We start from the raw sequence: 18,727 nt of genomic DNA on the forward strand, positions 1-18,727 counted from the left end.
GCCTATTCTTGGAACCGTTCTTAGCATCAAAATAAAACAAAATAAAACTCTTTGTTTAATTGGAGATGGCAAGCTAAGTTCTACTGACAAGTTAATTTAATTTTATTGTGAAGTCTGAGATGCCATGCTTTGAAAATGTAAGAGAAGCTGAAATAGACCAAGAAAAACTGTTTGATGCTGTGTATTTGAATAAATACTGTGGCTTGAAAGGAGACCTGATAATATGAGACAAATGATTTGTGTGGGAAACTCTCCCTCTGTGAATTGTCAGTGAGATATGAATTAAAAAGCAAAGTACTGTGATTGCTGCAAAACTGAAATAGAAACAATGTTAGAGACAGAGACAGGTTTACATTCTGGATCATCAGAATTGGGAAAACTCCGATATAATAGACTTTAAGGGATAGGTAGGACAAGGATTAAAACAAAAGTCTGATAGGCTGGAAGAAACAAGAGCTGAAATGACTGACTAATTTTACTGGGTCAAAGGGAATAATGGGGAAAGAAATAAAAAGAGATGTGCCTACAGTAGTTGTGCAACTGACCAAGGTTGTATGATTTGTAAAGAACTAGGAACTAATTGTTCAGTGAATATATATTCTGCAGTATCACTCTTACTCCTGTTTGGGAGTCATGTGCGAGCCAGTTGTGGCTTAGATCTTCTGGTCCTTGCATAGTAGGAGACTAGACGTTTTACTCAAGACGTTTCGGAACCCAGTGGAAGTTCTGATGCAGTGACTCTGTTGGAATTGCTAAGAAGTTTAAACTTCTCACTGGCAACTCCCTTGATCCTGGAAGCTTCTGAAAATGTCTCAGATTCAAAGCTCAATTTGAAAACTTTAGAGTTTTGACGTGCTTTCCTGAATAGTTACCCAGGAGATGTTAGATAGAAAAAAACAGATTTAACTCCTAGTTAACTACGTAAATATAGAACTGACCCTGTGGCCATGAACTGCCCTAACCCAACTTAGCTGTTCACCACCACCTGGATTCCACACCTCCCAATGTTCCCTTAACTTTCCCCATGACCCTCTGAATCCCTCCTCCACCCATCACCTGACTGCCCATCCTGTCTTGCCACCTTATGCATTCACCTATTCACTCGTATGCTCCCTTACTAATGTGCTGAGAAACTTTAATTGTCCCAAAATGTTTTTAACACAATCCAGAATATAGCAACTAGTGCAGTTAAAAGGGACTTGACTTGACCCAACAGTACGAGAAAACAATTTAAAAGAAGACTTTTCTGAAATTCTAAGAGTTGTCCAGAAATCTGGAGTTTGGTCATGCCACAGTAAAGTAGGAGCAGAGCAGTAATTCGACAGTGATTGCTGTGTTCAGGCCAGTCTTATGGCGAGCTGAGGGAAATGTACAGTTGATAAAAGCCACAGCATTATTAAACTAAAATGCGATTATTTCTAATTTAAAGCAATACTTCTGAAAATAAAAATCAGAGGGAATTGAAGTGAAAAACTGACAAGCATAACAAAATAAGTTTACATCCCGAAAATGTCAATCTCATAATTGCTTTCCACCTTTCTTGTTGCTCCTTCTGATTTTCTACTTGTTTCATCTGTAACCCAACTCAAAATGTGCTTATAAGTTGGACAATTGGTTCTGTTTCTCCTATTTCAATGTGTTGCTGTGGAAAGTGGGTAATTACCGAAACATTTTCCTGTGCTCAGATTTAATCTTGCAGTATAAACCAGAAAAATCTGACTGGAATTAATCTTGATGTGAAGGTGCTGGTGTTGGACTGGGGTGGACAAAGTTTAAAAAGCATACAACACCAGGTTATAGTTGTAGACACAATTGTGTCTTATGATCCTGCTCCACAGCTACATATGAATGAGCAGTGCTTCAAAAGCTAAGTACTTCCAAATAAACCTGTTGGACTATAACCTAATGTTGTGGAATTAATCTTGGCGCCTTTGTGCTATAGTTTTGAAACATAGGTTAAATGGTAGCTAGTGTATGAGAGGTCAGAGAAATAAGATACTTGGACAACAAATCCACTTGTGTATTTGTCGAATTTGTATGAGAGTGGATTGCACGCTGGAATATCTGCTGCAGTCTATTTCCTCTTTTTGTGGTATTCTGTTCATTGGCCAGAACAAACCAAAATGGTCAATTTCTTTGCCCCAACCCCAATGAGAATGTTAGATACTTATGATCTCAACATCTTAGCCCTACTCAGCCCATCTGATTGGGTAGCTGATTAAAGATTTGGTGCTTGTCCTAACGCCACCGCAATTACTATTTGCATTTTCACAAGACCATGGAGAGATTAGAAAACAAGGATTACTGACTAATAGGAGTGAATAATGAAAGGCGCGGCTTCATCAGCAAAGTCTTACTCCTTGATTATGTCACTTGGTGATCTATTGTTCCAGTTATGTGTTAGTTCTTGAGCTAATTCAGAGGAAGCGCTTCACGCCAGAACACTGTTGTCAAAACCAATCCCAACTTGCATAAATAGTGTAAATAGTGACAGCTGGCAGGCCGAGTAGATGTTTTAGCTACACAGGTTATTAATGTTTGTTTTCAAACGGCTTTGACACGTGACCAGAGAAATTCCAACTACGTGAATGATATTCAGAACACCAGCGACATGAAAACATTACAGAATTACTTCATCATAAGGAATCAAAGAATCCTTAGTGTGCAAGTAAGCAGTTCAGTCCATTGAGTTCACACCAACCCTCTGAAGAACTTCCCACCCCCTGCCCTATCCTTGTAACCTTGCATGTAATTTGCACAAGACCGTGGAGGGATTTAGAAAGCCAGGACTGTTGACTTAGTTATGAAAGGCATGGCTTCTTCAGAGAAGTTTTATCTCCTTGATTATGCCACCAAGTGATCTATTGTTCCTCTTCTACCCTAATGTCAGACTATTTTGGTATAGGGTTGAGAGAAAACACATTTGGTGATGTAGATTAGTGCTGTTGTTCTCAGGAGCAGTGTGCATTTAAGGGCAAATTGTCAGCATAATGGAAATTTAACCTAAATCCGTACTTGGGATGGAAACTCTTGGAAGATGTCACTTAACCTTTAAAATGAGTTAATGGCTTAGTTTTTAAATGAGAAAAGTAGTTAAAGGCCTAATCAAAAGCCACCATCAGAATTGGAAAGGCGAGATATATCAAGGGCCTGTTTTGTAACAGTCTCAGGATGTTGAAGGAGAACAAAACTGAAAAGCGAAAGGAGTTCTGGTTTTACAGAGATGTTGAATTGTGGAGGAAATTGGTATGGATTGAGCTACCAGAGGATGTGGTTACAGCATTTAAAAGGCATCTGGATGGGTATGTGAATAAGAAGGGTTTGGAGGGACATGGGCCAAATACTGGCAAATGGGACTGGATTTATTTAGGATATCTGGTCGGCATGGAAGAGTCGGAGCAAAGAGTGTGTTTGTGCTGTATATCTTTATGACTATGAAACAGCATAAAATGTTTTCAGTTCAAAAGTAAAATGCAGGGAGGAGAAAGGAAAACTTTCTAAGAATGTTGGAATAGGAGTAGGCCATTTAGCCCCTCAAGCCTGATCCATCCTTCTGGGAGATCAGGGTTTGTCTGTGGTCTGACTCTATATATTTGCCTTGAATAGTCTTTGCCAAACAAATTATCTCCGATTTTAAAAATAACTGATCCAGATTCCTCTGCTGTTTGTGCACCAAACAACATCTCCCTTTTGTGTATAGAAGTACTTCCTAAAATCTCTCCTAAATGGTCTGGCCTTAATTCTCAAACTATGCTCCCTAATTCTAGAATCCCCAACCAGTGGAAATGGTCTTTCCATATTTGCCCTGTTGTCTCCTCTTAATATCTTGAAGACTTCGATCAGATCACTCGTAGTTCATCTCATTAGTTTGTATCTGTTTGAAAGAAGCCGAGAGCTGAGAGGATCATTGACTGTGGTACTCATAAAAGTAGAGAAAAAGACACTGTTGCGATGGGGTGTTTAGAAGTTACAGGTAACCAGGATGACTGTGATCCCAAGTGCCTGAGGCTAGTGAGAACTACCTTAGAATGGCCTTCAGTATTTAAGTGAAGTATTTGCCACAGAAGGGGCAGCAACTTCCTGGAAGCAGTTTTAAGAATGTTGGCAATGTGGGAGTTTCAAAAAGGTGGTCTGAGTAAATGTTGAGGTAAAGCTAGGTCAAAGATGAAAATATAGAAGGTGGTTTCTGTTGGTTAAATGCAAAACGGAAATAATATGTCTGCATCGAAGTGTTATCATCTCCTTTCCCTATTCAAGAGCTTCAAGGAGATGTGGGTGTTGTTTTCCAACCATTGCACTTGAGATTGTAGTCTTGGAATTCTGGAGGAAACATCAAAGCAGAGCAAATTGGGTTTTCCTATGTTACAGTGGTGACTATAATTCAAAAATGCATTGTTGGCTGTTAAACATCCTATGATATAAATGAAAGTATTTTGATAAAGATAATATGTGCTTACAGTACAGATTGGGAGAGAGGGTAGAGTACAGGGAACCTATGAAGGTAATTCAATAGGATGAAGCATAGATGATAGATTCAGAGAGAAAGCCAGGAGATATGCATCTTGCAGTGGGATAAAATGTGATTATTGTGTATATTTGTGAGAATTACCTAGAAGCTAAATCTTATCAAGAACTTTGAAAGAAGGAAACAATGGTTTTTATAGAACTCATCAAAACTGTAGCACTTACCACGGCATTTGAAAGGCAGTGAAGTAATTGTGAGGTGTAATCATTGTTGTAATATAGCAAATACGGCAGTAAACTTGCTGCGGTTACCCAGTAAACCATAGCTAACAATGAAAAACCGTTGAAGTGTCCAACAGTTGCCGTAAAACTGTTGTTTTTTTTTGTTCAGTTAACAGAGGACGAGATCGCCACAATCTTGCAGTCCACATTGAAAGGACTAGAGTATCTACACTTCATGAGAAAAATCCACAGGGATATCAAAGCTGGAAACATCTTACTCAACAATGAGGGCCACGCCAAACTGGCTGATTTTGGAGTTGCTGGTCAGCTTACTGTAAGTAATCTCTGAACTGAAGCATGGTAACAGCACATGACAGTTTTGTAAGCAAGTTATTTCCCCATGGCAAGTTTGTTTTTGCTTTGTCTATCTTACTAGGACAGTAAAGGAGCAAAGCTCCAAAGTTAAAGAAGTACTGACCAGAATCAAGACCATTTTCATGCCTAAAAGGGTGCAGGGACTGCCCTCCCCAGGATGGATTAATTGGAGAGTATGAGTAAATTCAGTGTTCCCATGTTTGAGGATAACATGATCTGGAGATGGAGCCATTATAGCACACATTCTTTGACCTTTGATGAACCTAGGGTTGGTAGCTGATGAGAGGGTGTAATTTCTTCCAAAGCACTGGCCATTGCAGCTTAAGAGTATGAGTTAGAAGCTTCAGAAAAGCAAAGTAAAACATGATGTTTTTATATATTTATAAGCTAATCTCCAGCTATTTAGGTGTAACTGTTTTATAGATTAGATCCAATCCAGGCAGACTTTAGGAATTATGTTATGAGAATACTTACACAAGTTTGTATCCCCTTCAATATCGATGGTTGAGGGTAGTCTCATTGAAGTAGTTAAAACATTACAAGACTTTGATAAAGCAGATGCAGAAAATCTCTGGGGGTGTCACGAAGAAATAAAATAAAATGTAAATAATTAAGCAAGACTCTGGAAATCTGGAACTCTTTCCATAAGACACATTTGTGGCCCCATCAAAAGACTATGATGAATAGATTACCTATTATTCGATGAAGATATCATGGGAATCTGGAACAAAGGTGGGTAAGTGGAATTGAGATGCGGATTACTCAATGCTATTAAATGGTCAAACTGACTGTAAGGGTCTAGTGAACTCCTGCTGTTCCTGTACTTGTCATGGTATTGATATTATCATTTTTCACAGAAGGTAGTGGTTTGAGTACCACACTAGGACTTGAGAACATAACTTTAGTGTGGGCTCTTTAGTACAGTGTGGAGTAAGTGCTATAATACATGAATAATTAGAAAATTGTGGGAAGTATAGCATACTTGGGAGGGACAGATGGCTTTAGATTTACCTACCTTCAACGGTGGGGACTTCCTTGCAAATTGTCTATCTATTATAGATTATTCAATCGTGCTTGATTTAGAGAGACTATTGACAATGATATTGTTCTATGATGCAGCGACGACGATGTTAGGAAGTGAAGTAGATATGCTTTAGACTTTTTTGATTGTGGTTTCAGAATATAATACAGAGCAGTATCTCACCCAAATGACTATCATTTGAAAGGGAATACAGTCTTAGATTGCACAGAAAACATGATTTCCTTCCCATGTATTTTTGTGAGCCTACTGAGTGCATGCAGACAGATAATTTCCCCCATGCTACTGGAATGAATCAACCATGTCTGTATGCTACTGCACTTACAAAAACAAACCGGAGTGATTTTCTTTCATGAAGATCCTACCCAGTTAAAAGGTAAGTTTACTACTTGGTAAACCTAGCTCATGCCAGTTAATTCAACCAATCAAAGCAATCAAACCTGGATCTTTGCTAATCAGTAACTATCAAACGGGCACTGGTTACCTGAGCTCTTTGTCATTGATGAGCAAGTTACATGAAACAACTTGGTTAATTCACAAGAAATAACACAATCTGTGAATCGTGTCAATCTATTAATGTTCTGGAACAATATCTAATTTAGAGTCAGAGTCCTACAGCACGGAGACAGGCCCTTTGGCCCAAACTGGTCCATGCCGACCAAAATGTCCGTCCACACTAACTCCATTTCCCTGGATTTGGTCCATATCCTTCTAATCCTTTCCTGTCAGAGTATTTGTCCAAATGCCTTTTAAGTGTTGATGTATCTGACTCAACCGTTTCTGCTGGCAGCTCATTCCATATGCGTATCACCCCCTGTGTTTAAAAAAACGTTGCCCCTCGGGTTCTGTTTTATTCTTTCCCCTCTAACCCTAGACTGATGTCCTCTTGTCCTTGATTCCCCAATCCTGAGTGCATTCACCCTATCCATGCCCCTCATGATCTAATATGCCTCTATAAGGTGCCCCCTCAGTCTCTAACACTTTAAAGAAAAATGTCCTAGCTTGTTCAACCTCTCCCTATAACTCTGACCATTGTGTCCAGACAGCATCCTTGTAATTTTCTTCTGCAGTCTTTCCAGTTTAATAACATCCTTCCTACAACAAGGTGACCAAAACTGAACTCAGCACTCCAAGTGCAGCCTCAGCAACACCCTGTATAACTACAACATAACTTCCAAACTTCTATACTCAGTGCCCTGACTGATAGAGGTCAATGTTCCAAAAGCCTCCTTCACTGCCCTGTCTGCCTGTGACTTCACTTTCAGAGAGCCATACACCTGAACTCCAAGGTCCCTCTTAGGTCCTACCATTCATCATGCAACTTTGACTTTGCAAAATGCCAGACCTCACACATTTATATCAAATTCTTTTGGGCTGTTTGTGTTGTCTGTCTATATTCTCCACTTGGCCACAAGGTGATGCTAAACCAAAGTATTTTCAGTCAGGGACCAAGCGATCTTTAAAATTGAGATTAGTTTGTTTGGGTGGATGTAGTATAAATATTTTCAGTTGTCTAGCTGTCAGACTTTGGATATAATCACACAATAACCACTACGAATTCAGGAAATTCAAAGGAAGATGTGGAACTCTGTTTTTGGGGAGTACTTGTGTAGATGCATTTCATTAGAAGCCAGAGCAATGCACAGTGAGAAATGAACAGAAGGTAACAGTAGAGTGTGATGAATAGAAGAGAAGTGAGTCAAGACTCTTAAGTATGAGCATTGATGTAGGCTGGTTAGACTGAGTAGTCTGTATCTGTGCTGTAAATTTTGTGCAATTCTACGAATCTGCCCGAAACATCCTGCACTACTACATTTCCTAACAAAGATCTCTGAATAATAATTGGGCACTGTTATTATGACTTATTTCCACCCCCTCCACCCATCAGGGTGTGAAGCTAATTGTTGGCCTCTACTTTAACTCCAGGTCTGCAGTTAATGCATTTATTGGAAATTTGGATTAAATTCAGCCCTTTTAATAAATAATTAATCAATCCATTGTTTCAAAAATGACAGCAATGTATATCTGCCTATAGCAGTTCTGCACAGAGTTTATTTTCAATAACCTGGAAATCACTGCACAGTGGAAGCATATTGAATAGTACATTTCAATAGGAAATTGAATATTTAATTAGAAATGAGTTTTTTATGTTTATGGGAAAGAGCAGGCGAGTGAGACTAATTGAACCACTCATCCAGAATGTAATGGATATAACGAGTCAAATGGCCCTGTCTTGTGTTGTGCACTTCTATGATTTTAAACTCTGATGTAACACACCATTTGGAAAAATTCTCTTTAATAAATTATCTGTCTTTATTCAGGATACAATGGCCAAAAGGAACACGGTGATTGGAACTCCATTCTGGATGGCACCTGAAGTGATTCAAGAAATTGGTTATAACTGCGTGGCAGACATCTGGTCTTTAGGGATTTCAGCAATAGAAATGGCTGAAGGAAAACCGCCATATGCCGACATTCATCCAATGCGGGCAAGTAATGGCAAAGCATTCAGCCACATTGGGATACTTAAGAACTATATGCGCTGCTGTCATGACTGAAGTGTTCACGTCCCATCCTACACTGTTTAGTTTACACTATTCTCCACAGCACGTAGTCCGAAAACACACTCCCAAGTGGGAAGAAAGTAATGTGACTTTCAAAGTTAAGGATACTATTCAGCTCCTCCAACTTGTTCCACAGTTTAACTCGATCATGGCTGATTGGATTTACTTACAGTACTGAGCTGGCATTGGGGCCAGTAGAAAGCAATGCTACAATGTGACCTCTTTGCCCCAAATAATGTTTTGACATTTGCAGAGAGCACAAATGAGAAATCTTAAATTAATTAAATGCTCTTGTTTACAACGTGGTTAGTAATTCTAACAGAGTGCCCTTATCATTGTTAGAATGGAAAAGGAAACAAGAAAAGTTGAAATAAAAGGTGCAGGAAGTGTGTTGCGAGTCTGCATCTGTTAAAGGAGGTGTCAGCTGTGGCTCAGTCTGCAGCATTCATATTTCTGAACTAACAGGTTGCATATTCAGTCCCATTCTAAGCCCTAGAGCACAAGTATCTAGGCTGGTACTGCATCACAGTACAGAGGGATTGTTGCACTACTTGAGTTGTCACCTGCACTTAAGACTAAGATCCTATCTTCCCTCTAAGATGGATGTTAACGATGCTATGGCACCATTCAGAGATGATTGGATGTCTCTGCATCACAAATTCATCCCTCAGTCAACCTAGCAAAACAATTTTCTGGTTGTTAATCTATCAGAAGTCTTGCTATGGGCAAATTGACTAGCAGATTTCCTACATTACATAAGTTCAAGATTATTCCAATTGGTAATAAAGAATTTGGGATATCTGATGTGAAAGGTGCTAAAGAAACAGCACTTTTTTTTTTGAAAGAGTAAACAACACCTCAACATTTTGTCCAAGGGTCCCCAACTTTCAGTCCTCATGGACATTATACAGGATTCTGAGTGTTACTGAGATGTTTCCACTGTTGGGCAAATCTTGAGCTAGGGGATATAGTTTCAGAATAAGGGGACATTCATTTAAAACTGAAATGTTAGGAATTTTATCTGAGGGTAGGGATGCCTGAAATTCTCTACTCCAAAGAATTGTGAAGCCTCGATCATTTGAAAGTATTTAAAATTAAGTTAGTGTTTTGAAATATCAGGGAGTTGAGGGTTATGAACTGGCACAAAAAAGGAGTTTTGAGACCTCGGATAGTTCAGCACTGTGCCTCACAGCACCGGGGACCCAGGTTCAATTGCAGTCTCAGGCAACTATCTGAGTGGAGTTTGCATGTTCTCCCAGTGTCTGCATTTGTTTCCTCTGGGTGTTCCGGTTTCCTCCTACAGCCTAAAGATGTGGAGTTTAGGTGGATTGGCCATGCGAATTTGCCTTGTAGTGTCTAGGGATGTACAGACTATGTGGATTAGCCATGGGAATGCAGAGTTATAGGAGTAAGGTAAAAGAGGTGGATATGGGTGGAATACTCTTAGGTGGAGTTGGTGTGGCTTAATGGGCGAAATGGCCTATTTACATACTGTAGGGATTCTGTCATTTGAAAAACCATCATTTTATTGAATGGCTGGGCTGGCTTGAGGAACTGATTGGCCTCCCCTTCCTAACTCTTATGATAAAAGCTGGAATCGTAGAAAAACTTTTTTGCTTTTGCTACAATAGCTGACCACTTTGTGTGTTTGCTGAACTTTCTTCATTTCACATTTTAAAATTTGTTTTTGGGATGTGGCCATTGCCATTTATTGTCCATCTGTAATCACCCTGGAGAAAGTGGTAGTGAGCTACCTTCTTGAACTGCTGCAGTTCATGTCCTGTCGCTTGACCCGCAATGCCCTTAAGGAAGGAGTTCCAGGATTTTGACCCAGCAATACTTAAGGAATGGTGTTATCGTCCAAATCAGGATTGTGTACCTCTTGGAGGACAGCTCGCAGATTGTGGTGCTCCCGTGTATCTACTGCCCTTACCTTTCTTAGTGGAGGCCAGAGTTTGGAAGGCTGTACTAGGGGAGCCTCGGGGAGTTGTCATAATGCATTTTATAGGTGGCACACACTAAACCTTTTTGGAGGGAGTGAATGTTTAAGGTGGTAGATGAGGGTTCCAATCAAGTTGGCTCTTTTTGTCTTGCTTGGTTTTGAGCTTCTTGAATGTTGGCCTGTAAATAAAGACCTAGCTTCACATCTACATCAGTTGAGCTTCATATGCCCCAAGTCTTTTGGTTAGGGATTCACATAACTTTCCAGAGTTAGAACATGTGCAAACTTTTTAAGTTTGAATCTTTAGAAATGTTCACTGCAAATGTTCTGTAGCACTCGAGGCTGTAATTGGTGAGAAATTATCTTCACAAAGCGTTATAAAATAATGTATAAGTTATAAATATCACATTAAAGTAGCTAGTTACTGGATGTGACACCAGAGAGCTGACCTTTAGATCTTCTACAGTGGCATTTTTCTTCAACGAAGCTCAGCTTTGCATATTTAATGAGATGTTGCAAGTGACCTGAATATATATTCTTCCCCTATTCTGCAGGCTATTTTCATGATTCCCACAAACCCACCGCCAACATTCCGGAAACCAGAACTCTGGACGGATGAATTTACAGATTTTGTAAAGCAGTGTTTAGTTAAAAACCCAGAACAAAGGGCTGCTGCCACACAGCTGCTGCAGGTACGTTGTAATTGAAATAACATTCTCGCAGCAAGCATGTTAGCTGTTGCTCAGTCAGTAGAGCTCATTCAGAATGTTGTAGACTCATGCTTATATTAATTCATGGAATGCGGGCATCAAAGTGGATTCACTGGTTCGATTGAAAGCTTGTTATAATAGAAGTCTTTGCTCAACTGAGGAATTTTGCACAGGACAGTATCACAATGTTGAGAAACAGTCTGTTATTGTTGAAATAGGAAAGACTGGGAATGACTGGTAGGTCTTTGCTGGAGGCATGCAAGGTCTGATTGGGAGAATAGACTGCAGACCACTCCAACATGAAGCTGCAGAGGAACCTGATGATTCTTGAAATTGATTTTTGGGAGTGTCACTGGGAACCTCATGAGAGCTATGTTAATTGAAGTGCTGAGCTAGAGCACCTATGAGCAGGGATATGGCATTCTGAAAGAGCTTCAATGTATCGTGCATTATGATGGATTCTGATGCCAATAACAAGGTGTATTCAAACAGTTTAATTTGGCTCCACCTGGGAGCTGTCGAATAGAGGGTATTTTCAATATGCTGAACTTGATTTATATGCAATTCTAGGCTTTTCTTTAAAAAGCAGCTTTTGTGATGGGGATTGGATCCAGGTGCTGGATGGGAGGCAGGTAAGGGCAGAGATCATGATGGTTTAAATTAGGCCTGTAGTGATGTGGTTTGTGTTGATGTTGTTGTATGTTGGGCAGGTTACTCGCTGTGTTGCAACATTCTGTTGGTTGGTCACTTGCTGCTCGAATACTGCGCTGGAGGTGTTGAAAGTACCAGTCCATGAAGAGTAAATCATTGCCTTAGCTATAAACAACTGCATGTTGTTAATTGCATGTTTCTTTGGAGCTTTTACAATACAGCACACGTTATAAAACTGTCCGTCTGTGTTGCCTGTTCTCTCGATATTGAGAGACTTGTATGGATTTATTTTGGTCCCACTGTGTCTCCAACTTGGCTGGAATTCTAATCAAGCACTTTAGATTAATCCACTCTGCCATTCATCATCTCTCTATCGATGAATTAGCTAGCTTGAAAGGGTTAGTGATGGATGGGACATAGAATGTCATTACTTCATGAAGCAACTTGCAGAACTAGCTATTCAGTATTGATTCACAAGGCAACGAAAGCACATCTTCCATTGATAACCTGATCTGACACCTTGTGCACAGTAGGGAATATTGACCTAAGTTGGAGTTTCAGGTATCCAGATGGTGTAGGTGCATTTTCCCAGTATTTCAGGTGCATTTTGATCATATGGGTCACTGCACATTCCTGGTGTTAATGAATTGGCACTTCAACTCGGATGACTTCAGCGGTGGGAAGACCCAGGATTAAAACCAAACTTAAAAACTGGATTTGGAAACACAAACTGAGCAAGAATGTTCAAACATCATTAAAGCATAATATTTGGTTGTTATTGTTTGGTAGTTAGTGGGACTTTGCCGTGTGCAAAACAGCTGCTGCATTTTCTACATTTCAACACTGACCTTCATTAACTGTAAAGCGCTTTGGGGCATACTGAAGTTGTGAAAGACGTCGAGAGCAGCTTATCTTTTTCCTGCCCTTGACAGGAGTGCAGCTCATCTTCTAAGGGCCAGGGCACTGAGGCAGCACGATTCTAATTATCAGAGTCAGTGGGATATTTTCAAGTGAACTCTGCTTAGTGGAAAAATTCAGTTGTTTGATTGTGGGACATCTGCTGCACTAACTCTGACAGTAGGACCAGGGATGAAATGCAGTTTCAACATTAAGTGCATTTACAGGATAAATGGTTGTTTCTTGACAGTTGTAATTTATGGGAGTAGGGTGAAGTAGCAGATGATTTCTAAACTCATTTTGATTGTCACGTGTACTGAAGTAGAGTGAAAAACTTTGTTTGCGAGCAGTGCAGGCAGATCATAGTAAGCGAGGATGTACAGCTCAGAGGATTAGACAGGCATAAAGATTACATTGCAAAGGGTGTAAAAGAGAGATCAACATTATTGGAGGCTAGAGAGTCCATTCGATAGTCTAATAATGGCTGGGCAGAAGCTTTGATGTTAGAACTGAGGAAACCATACTGTAAACTCTGGGATCATTTTGAGATGTCCTGAGATTGTGAAAAATTCTGTAGAAGTTTGTGTCTTTATTTTCTTCAAGTGTAAATTTATTGCTGAAAAAGGAGACATGTTATCAAAGCTTTTCATCTTGCACTCATCAGGACAGAGGCAAGAATGCCAGAGTTCAAAGAGAGCAGCAATTTATACTTCAGGAGAAATGGATGTTAGTTGGTGAGTAAGTTGATTCTGATTGGTTGAGGCATTACCATAGAGAGAGTGCATTGGAGCTAATGTCTCCCATTTTTTTATTTAATTTTAAAAAGATTAAATGCCTGGACATTTTTTTTGCTGCAGTGGAAAGGTCCTGCATGTGAAGATACAAAGCTTCCAGCAAATGTTGTGATCATCCTATATTGGTTATTAGTGTAACTCTTAGTACGTCTGGGTATGAACAGCTTGTCATGTGAGGAGTGGTTGAGGAATCCGTACTCAATGGAGTTTAGAAGGTTAAGGGGGGTGGATCTGATTGAAAGTTAGAGTACTGAGAGGCCGAGATAGTGGATAAGGAGATGGTTTCCACTCATAGGAGAGATGAGGGCACAGCCTCAGAATGCAGGGACGACTCTTTGGAACCCAGATGAGGAATTTCTTCAGCCAGAGGGTGATGAATCTGTGGAACTCTTTTCCTCAGAAGTCTGTGAAGGCCAAGTCACGATGTATTCTACAACAGAGGTTCCTGCTTAGTAAGAGATCAAGGTTTACGGGGAGAAGACAGGAGAATGGGATTAAGAAATGTATCTGCTGTGATCGAACGGTGGAGCAGTCTAGCTTGGCCCAGTGGCCTCATTCTGCTCCTGTATGTTGTGGTTTTGTGTTCAGCAACTGCTGCCCAACAAGTACAAACCATTGTATGTAAAATTATAAGTAATTAACAATGCATATTAATAACTGACAATACATATTAATGAAAAATGTTTGCACTTGTGCTTAAAAACCATTAAAACTATTGAGTGCGCCTGATGACTCATCAATATTAGGAAAAATATGGACTTGGGGCTCTAGAGAAAAGGTAAAGCTGAGTAGTGCTGAAAATGTGTTGCTGGTTAAAGCACAGCAGGTCAGGCAGCATCCAAGGAACAGGAAATCCTGATGAAGGACTCTGGCCCGAAACGTCGAATTTCCTGTTCCTTGGATGCTGCCTGACCTGCTGTGCTTTAACCAGCAACACATTTTCAGCTCTGATCTCCAGCATCTGCAGACCTCACTTTTTTCTTAAAGCTGAGTAGTGACCTATTCAAGGTGTTTCAAGTTAAGAAAGTGTTTGAGAGGCAGCTTTCACTTGGGGAGACTAACACTAATGGTCACAAATATAACACAGTCACTATTTCAGGTACTATGTTTTATATTGTTGATCATTCCTCTCCAAATTTCATGGTCCTTGATAGTGGTTAATATTTTACATCTATTCTGCTTGTGCAACTGTTGGAAAATCTCCTCTTTCTTGCTCTGCTCGCCTCAATTTTACCAATCACTCCCAGTTGTTCAAGCTTCTCCCTTCTAAGTATCTGCCCAAAGAATTGGTTTTTTTTGTCTACAAAAATTCTTATTTGCTTACTACTTCAAAGTTTTCACATGAGTTGGGTGTAGTCAATAAGGAATCCGGAAGCAACTACTTTTCCCAGAGGGAGAGAGAGGTGAGCACTAATTGGAGTCATTGAGGAAGATAACAGGTTTAAGGAGAAATTGGATAACTGCATGATGGAGAAATAAATAAAAGGATATATGAAGTGGGGGTAAGACAAAATAATGTGGAGGATTTTGTAGAGCATAAACACTGCATTTGGGCCAAATGGCCCATTTCTGTACTGTTTAAATTATGTTTGTATTGACTATTCCTAATGGACTTGTGTAACATTTAGAAGTTTCCAAACTCATAGTTGAATGGTAGTTAAAGAATATTCACACTCCAACTTTGCAATACTCACTTCTGTGCTGCATTTTGAGATGCCAAACCACCATACTCTTATTTGATTGGCTGGGCAAATTTTTCTTCTGTCAGAATTTTTCAAATGCATCTTTTTTTTACCTTCCAGCATCCCTTCATTAAAAGTGCCAAACCTGTGTCAATATTGCGGGATCTCATCAATGATATGATGGAAATTAAGCTCAAGCGTCAGGAGGAGCAACAGCGAGACTTGGATCAGGACGATGAGGAGAACTCGGTAAGTCTCTGCCAGATTTCTATTGATTCATCTTTGCTCAAGTTGTACTAAAAGTGTCAGCTTGTTTCAGTGAGTGGTACTCTTGCCTTTGGTCAGAAGGTGAGAGTCTGAGCCACATGCCAGAATTTTAGTCTTGCACTCGAGGGGGTTGGACTAATGGTTAGTTGTAAAAGCAGTCAGGCATTTGTTAGTGGTAGAGTTCAACAAATCATGAGACTGTAATGCAAGGCCCACTTGGTGGTTCTTGTAGCATCAGTGGGGTCCACCAATGTGATATTTTTCTTGCTTTTTCAAAGTAATATCGTACTTGGAACCACGATAGATAAGTGATCAGCCATGAGCTGAAAATGTGTTGCTGGAAAAGCGCAGCAGGTCAGGCAGCATCCAAAGAGCAGGAGCTTGATTCTGCTCCTTGGATGCTGCCTGACCTGCTGTGCTTTTCCAGCAACACATTTTCAGCTCTGATCTACAGTCCTCACTTTCTCCTCCAAGTGATCAGCCATGGTCTAATTTGAATGTTAGATCAAGCTTAAAGAGTTGAATGATCCACCTCTCCTCCTATTTGATAATTAATCCATGGTGAGCACTATCTGTCATAGGACATGCCCCAGTTAGCTAGTAGTAATGGACAAAACAGCACCGTTGAATTTCTATAAAGTCTACAATAGGAAAAGATCTATGAGCACTTTTGAGTGTTTCAAGTTAACACAGAACCGCATGAGGAGATGTCAGAATAGATGACCAAAAAAGGAGGAGCATCTTGAAGAAAAAGGAGATAGTGTTTTAAGAATTGAGTTTTGGAACTTTGGGCTTTGGCATCTGGAAACATAACCAACAGTGGTGGAGCATTTTAATTTGGGGATGCTCAGGGACCAAAGTTGGAGTAGTACAGGTATCTTTGGGGGATTATCGAGCTGCAGAAGATTCGAGGTTGAGAGATGAAGTCATGGAAGGATTTGAAAGCAAGATGGGTTTTTAAGATGTTGCTTAGCTGGAAGCTAGTGTGATCAATGAGCTGCATAAGATATTTGCTGGATGCTCAAGTTTCATCCTGAGTCGATCCAGTCTCCCAGTGCTCTAATATTTACTCTTGACTATGTTTGAATTATCTTTGGCTGTTCATGGTGTCAGGCAACCTCAGAACCTGATCCAGAGTCTAGTCGTAAATGCAAGCTCCCATTAAATGTAAACGAGGGCCCTACCCAATACTTGATATTGCTCAAAAAGCCTTGGAGATTCGCAGATGTGGACAATGTCAGTGTCCAGGAGCCAAAGAATATCTTATTATGCAGTAATTCCATTTTAAACTGGAGGAAGACTATAACCCAGGAAGCAATCTCAGACAGGAAGACACCACTTAGCCTCTTGATCCTCTTCCACCATTTATTCTAATCATGGCTGATGATCTTAGCTATTTCTGATTGGCCTGGTTCCATGTCTATTATTATCTCATGCCTCTCAAAAATCTGTTGATCGCAATGTTGAAATTTTCAGTTGGATTCCCCCAACCTCTAATCTACACCCCCATACTCAGGCAAATTGAAGAGTTCCAGATTTCTACTGCCAGCTCCAAATGTAAGGCTATTCCTCCCCTCCCCCATTGCACCCCCAACCACACCCTGTCTCATCCCACCAAAGGAAATAGTTTCTCCCTACCTATTTGACTAAATCCTTTCATCTTAAACACCTGGGTTTTAGGGCTCCATGATATCCTGTACTCAAAAAAAAAACAAATGCTCCTAACAGATTTACACATTGCCCCTTCAGATCAGTATTGTAGTGTGACTCCCAGCACTGAAGACAGGTCTCCACATGTAAGATTAGATTAGACTTACAGTGTGGAAACAGGCCCTTCGGCCCAACAAGTCCACACCGACCCGCCGAAGCGCAACCCACCCATACCCCTACATTTACCCCTTACCTAACACTACGGGCAATTTAACATGGCCAATTCACCTGACCCGCACATCTTTGTGACTGTGGGAGGAAACCGGAGCACCCGGAGGAAACCCACGCAGACACGGGGAGAACGTGCAAACTCCACACAGTCAGTCGCCTGAGTCGGGAATTGAACCCAGGTCTACAGGCGCTTTAAAGGTCTGGCTAGATCACCCAGACTGTTCTCTTGTGGACGTAATTGTGTTAGCTGTTATTCTGGTTGCTTTTGCTTAATGAGTTTGTAATTCTTCTTTTGTATAGAGACCAATATATAGAAAATTTGTGTTACTGAGTAAAAATAGGCATAAGATGGAGGTGAGGATAGCCTGTTGGTTGTCTTGTGTGAAGTTTTGCATGAGGTTTTACAGTGCTTTTAAAAATGAAAGTTGCATGTTGGTTTTTGAAGGAAGGAATGTTGTGCAAGAGATGTGTGTGATAATGCATAGTTTTTGTTGTATTGTCAAATCATCTTGAAGCACTTTGCACAACAAATTAGTTTTACCATGCAGCAATTGTTTGATAAATGCAGCAGTTCAGCTGTACATTAATATTGCTGTTGTTTGGTGTGTTTGGATTTGGTTTTGTGCAAATGTGTGCATGCATATTGACGGTGGTGGTGTGTGAGCGAACCTTCACTTGCCAAGGTAAAATAGCAGTGCTGGAGAATGAATGTTTTCCATTTTATATACCATGTGCCAGCGTCTCACACTCTTTCATCAGATGTAGAATACTTACTTAGCCAGAGAAAGAGGTTCCCCATTAATGCTGGCTCCCCACCAGTGTAATATTTATCATTTTCAACACCACTCATCTGTGATCTACTGAGTTTGAACTTTCAGTTGAAACTGCTCAGACTAATTTCACAAATTGTTTTGCCTTTGCATTTTAAAGTGAATGGTAATGCACGTGTCTTAGATCCTATTAACTCAAACTATTGTTTCTTTGCTAATGTCTCTATCGAACATCAAATTGTGATGAGGAATTAAAGTTTAATATTCATTTCCACAATTTTTATTTGTGGTCATGATGATGTTGAATGTATGGTTATGAAAAAAGCAGTCTTGGATAGTTCATCTAGGTGGTATTTTTATGGAGGGGGGCATTACAATAATATTTCCTTTTGATTGCTAGATATAGATATAACTTTAATTCTATTTCCTAATGTATTATTCAATTTTACAACAAAACGATGTTAATTTT

At 40.0% G+C, this 18,727-nt stretch overlaps 1 protein-coding gene across 1 annotated transcript in view; it reads left to right on the top strand.

Moving 5' to 3' along the window:
• Window positions 1-18,727, top strand: part of LOC132823005 (serine/threonine-protein kinase 3/4) — a 151,562-nt gene that overhangs the window by 43,367 nt on the left and 89,468 nt on the right. The window contains exons 5-8 of the mRNA XM_060836531.1: window positions 4,856-5,020; window positions 8,422-8,589; window positions 11,161-11,298; window positions 15,461-15,589. Of these exons, the coding sequence (XP_060692514.1) occupies window positions 4,856-5,020; window positions 8,422-8,589; window positions 11,161-11,298; window positions 15,461-15,589 (600 nt within the window). The remainder of the gene's footprint in view (window positions 1-4,855; window positions 5,021-8,421; window positions 8,590-11,160; window positions 11,299-15,460; window positions 15,590-18,727) is intronic.

The sequence above is a fragment of the Hemiscyllium ocellatum genome, chromosome 15, assembly GCF_020745735.1.
Source record: "Hemiscyllium ocellatum isolate sHemOce1 chromosome 15, sHemOce1.pat.X.cur, whole genome shotgun sequence".
Taxonomy (NCBI): Eukaryota; Metazoa; Chordata; class Chondrichthyes; order Orectolobiformes; family Hemiscylliidae; genus Hemiscyllium; species Hemiscyllium ocellatum.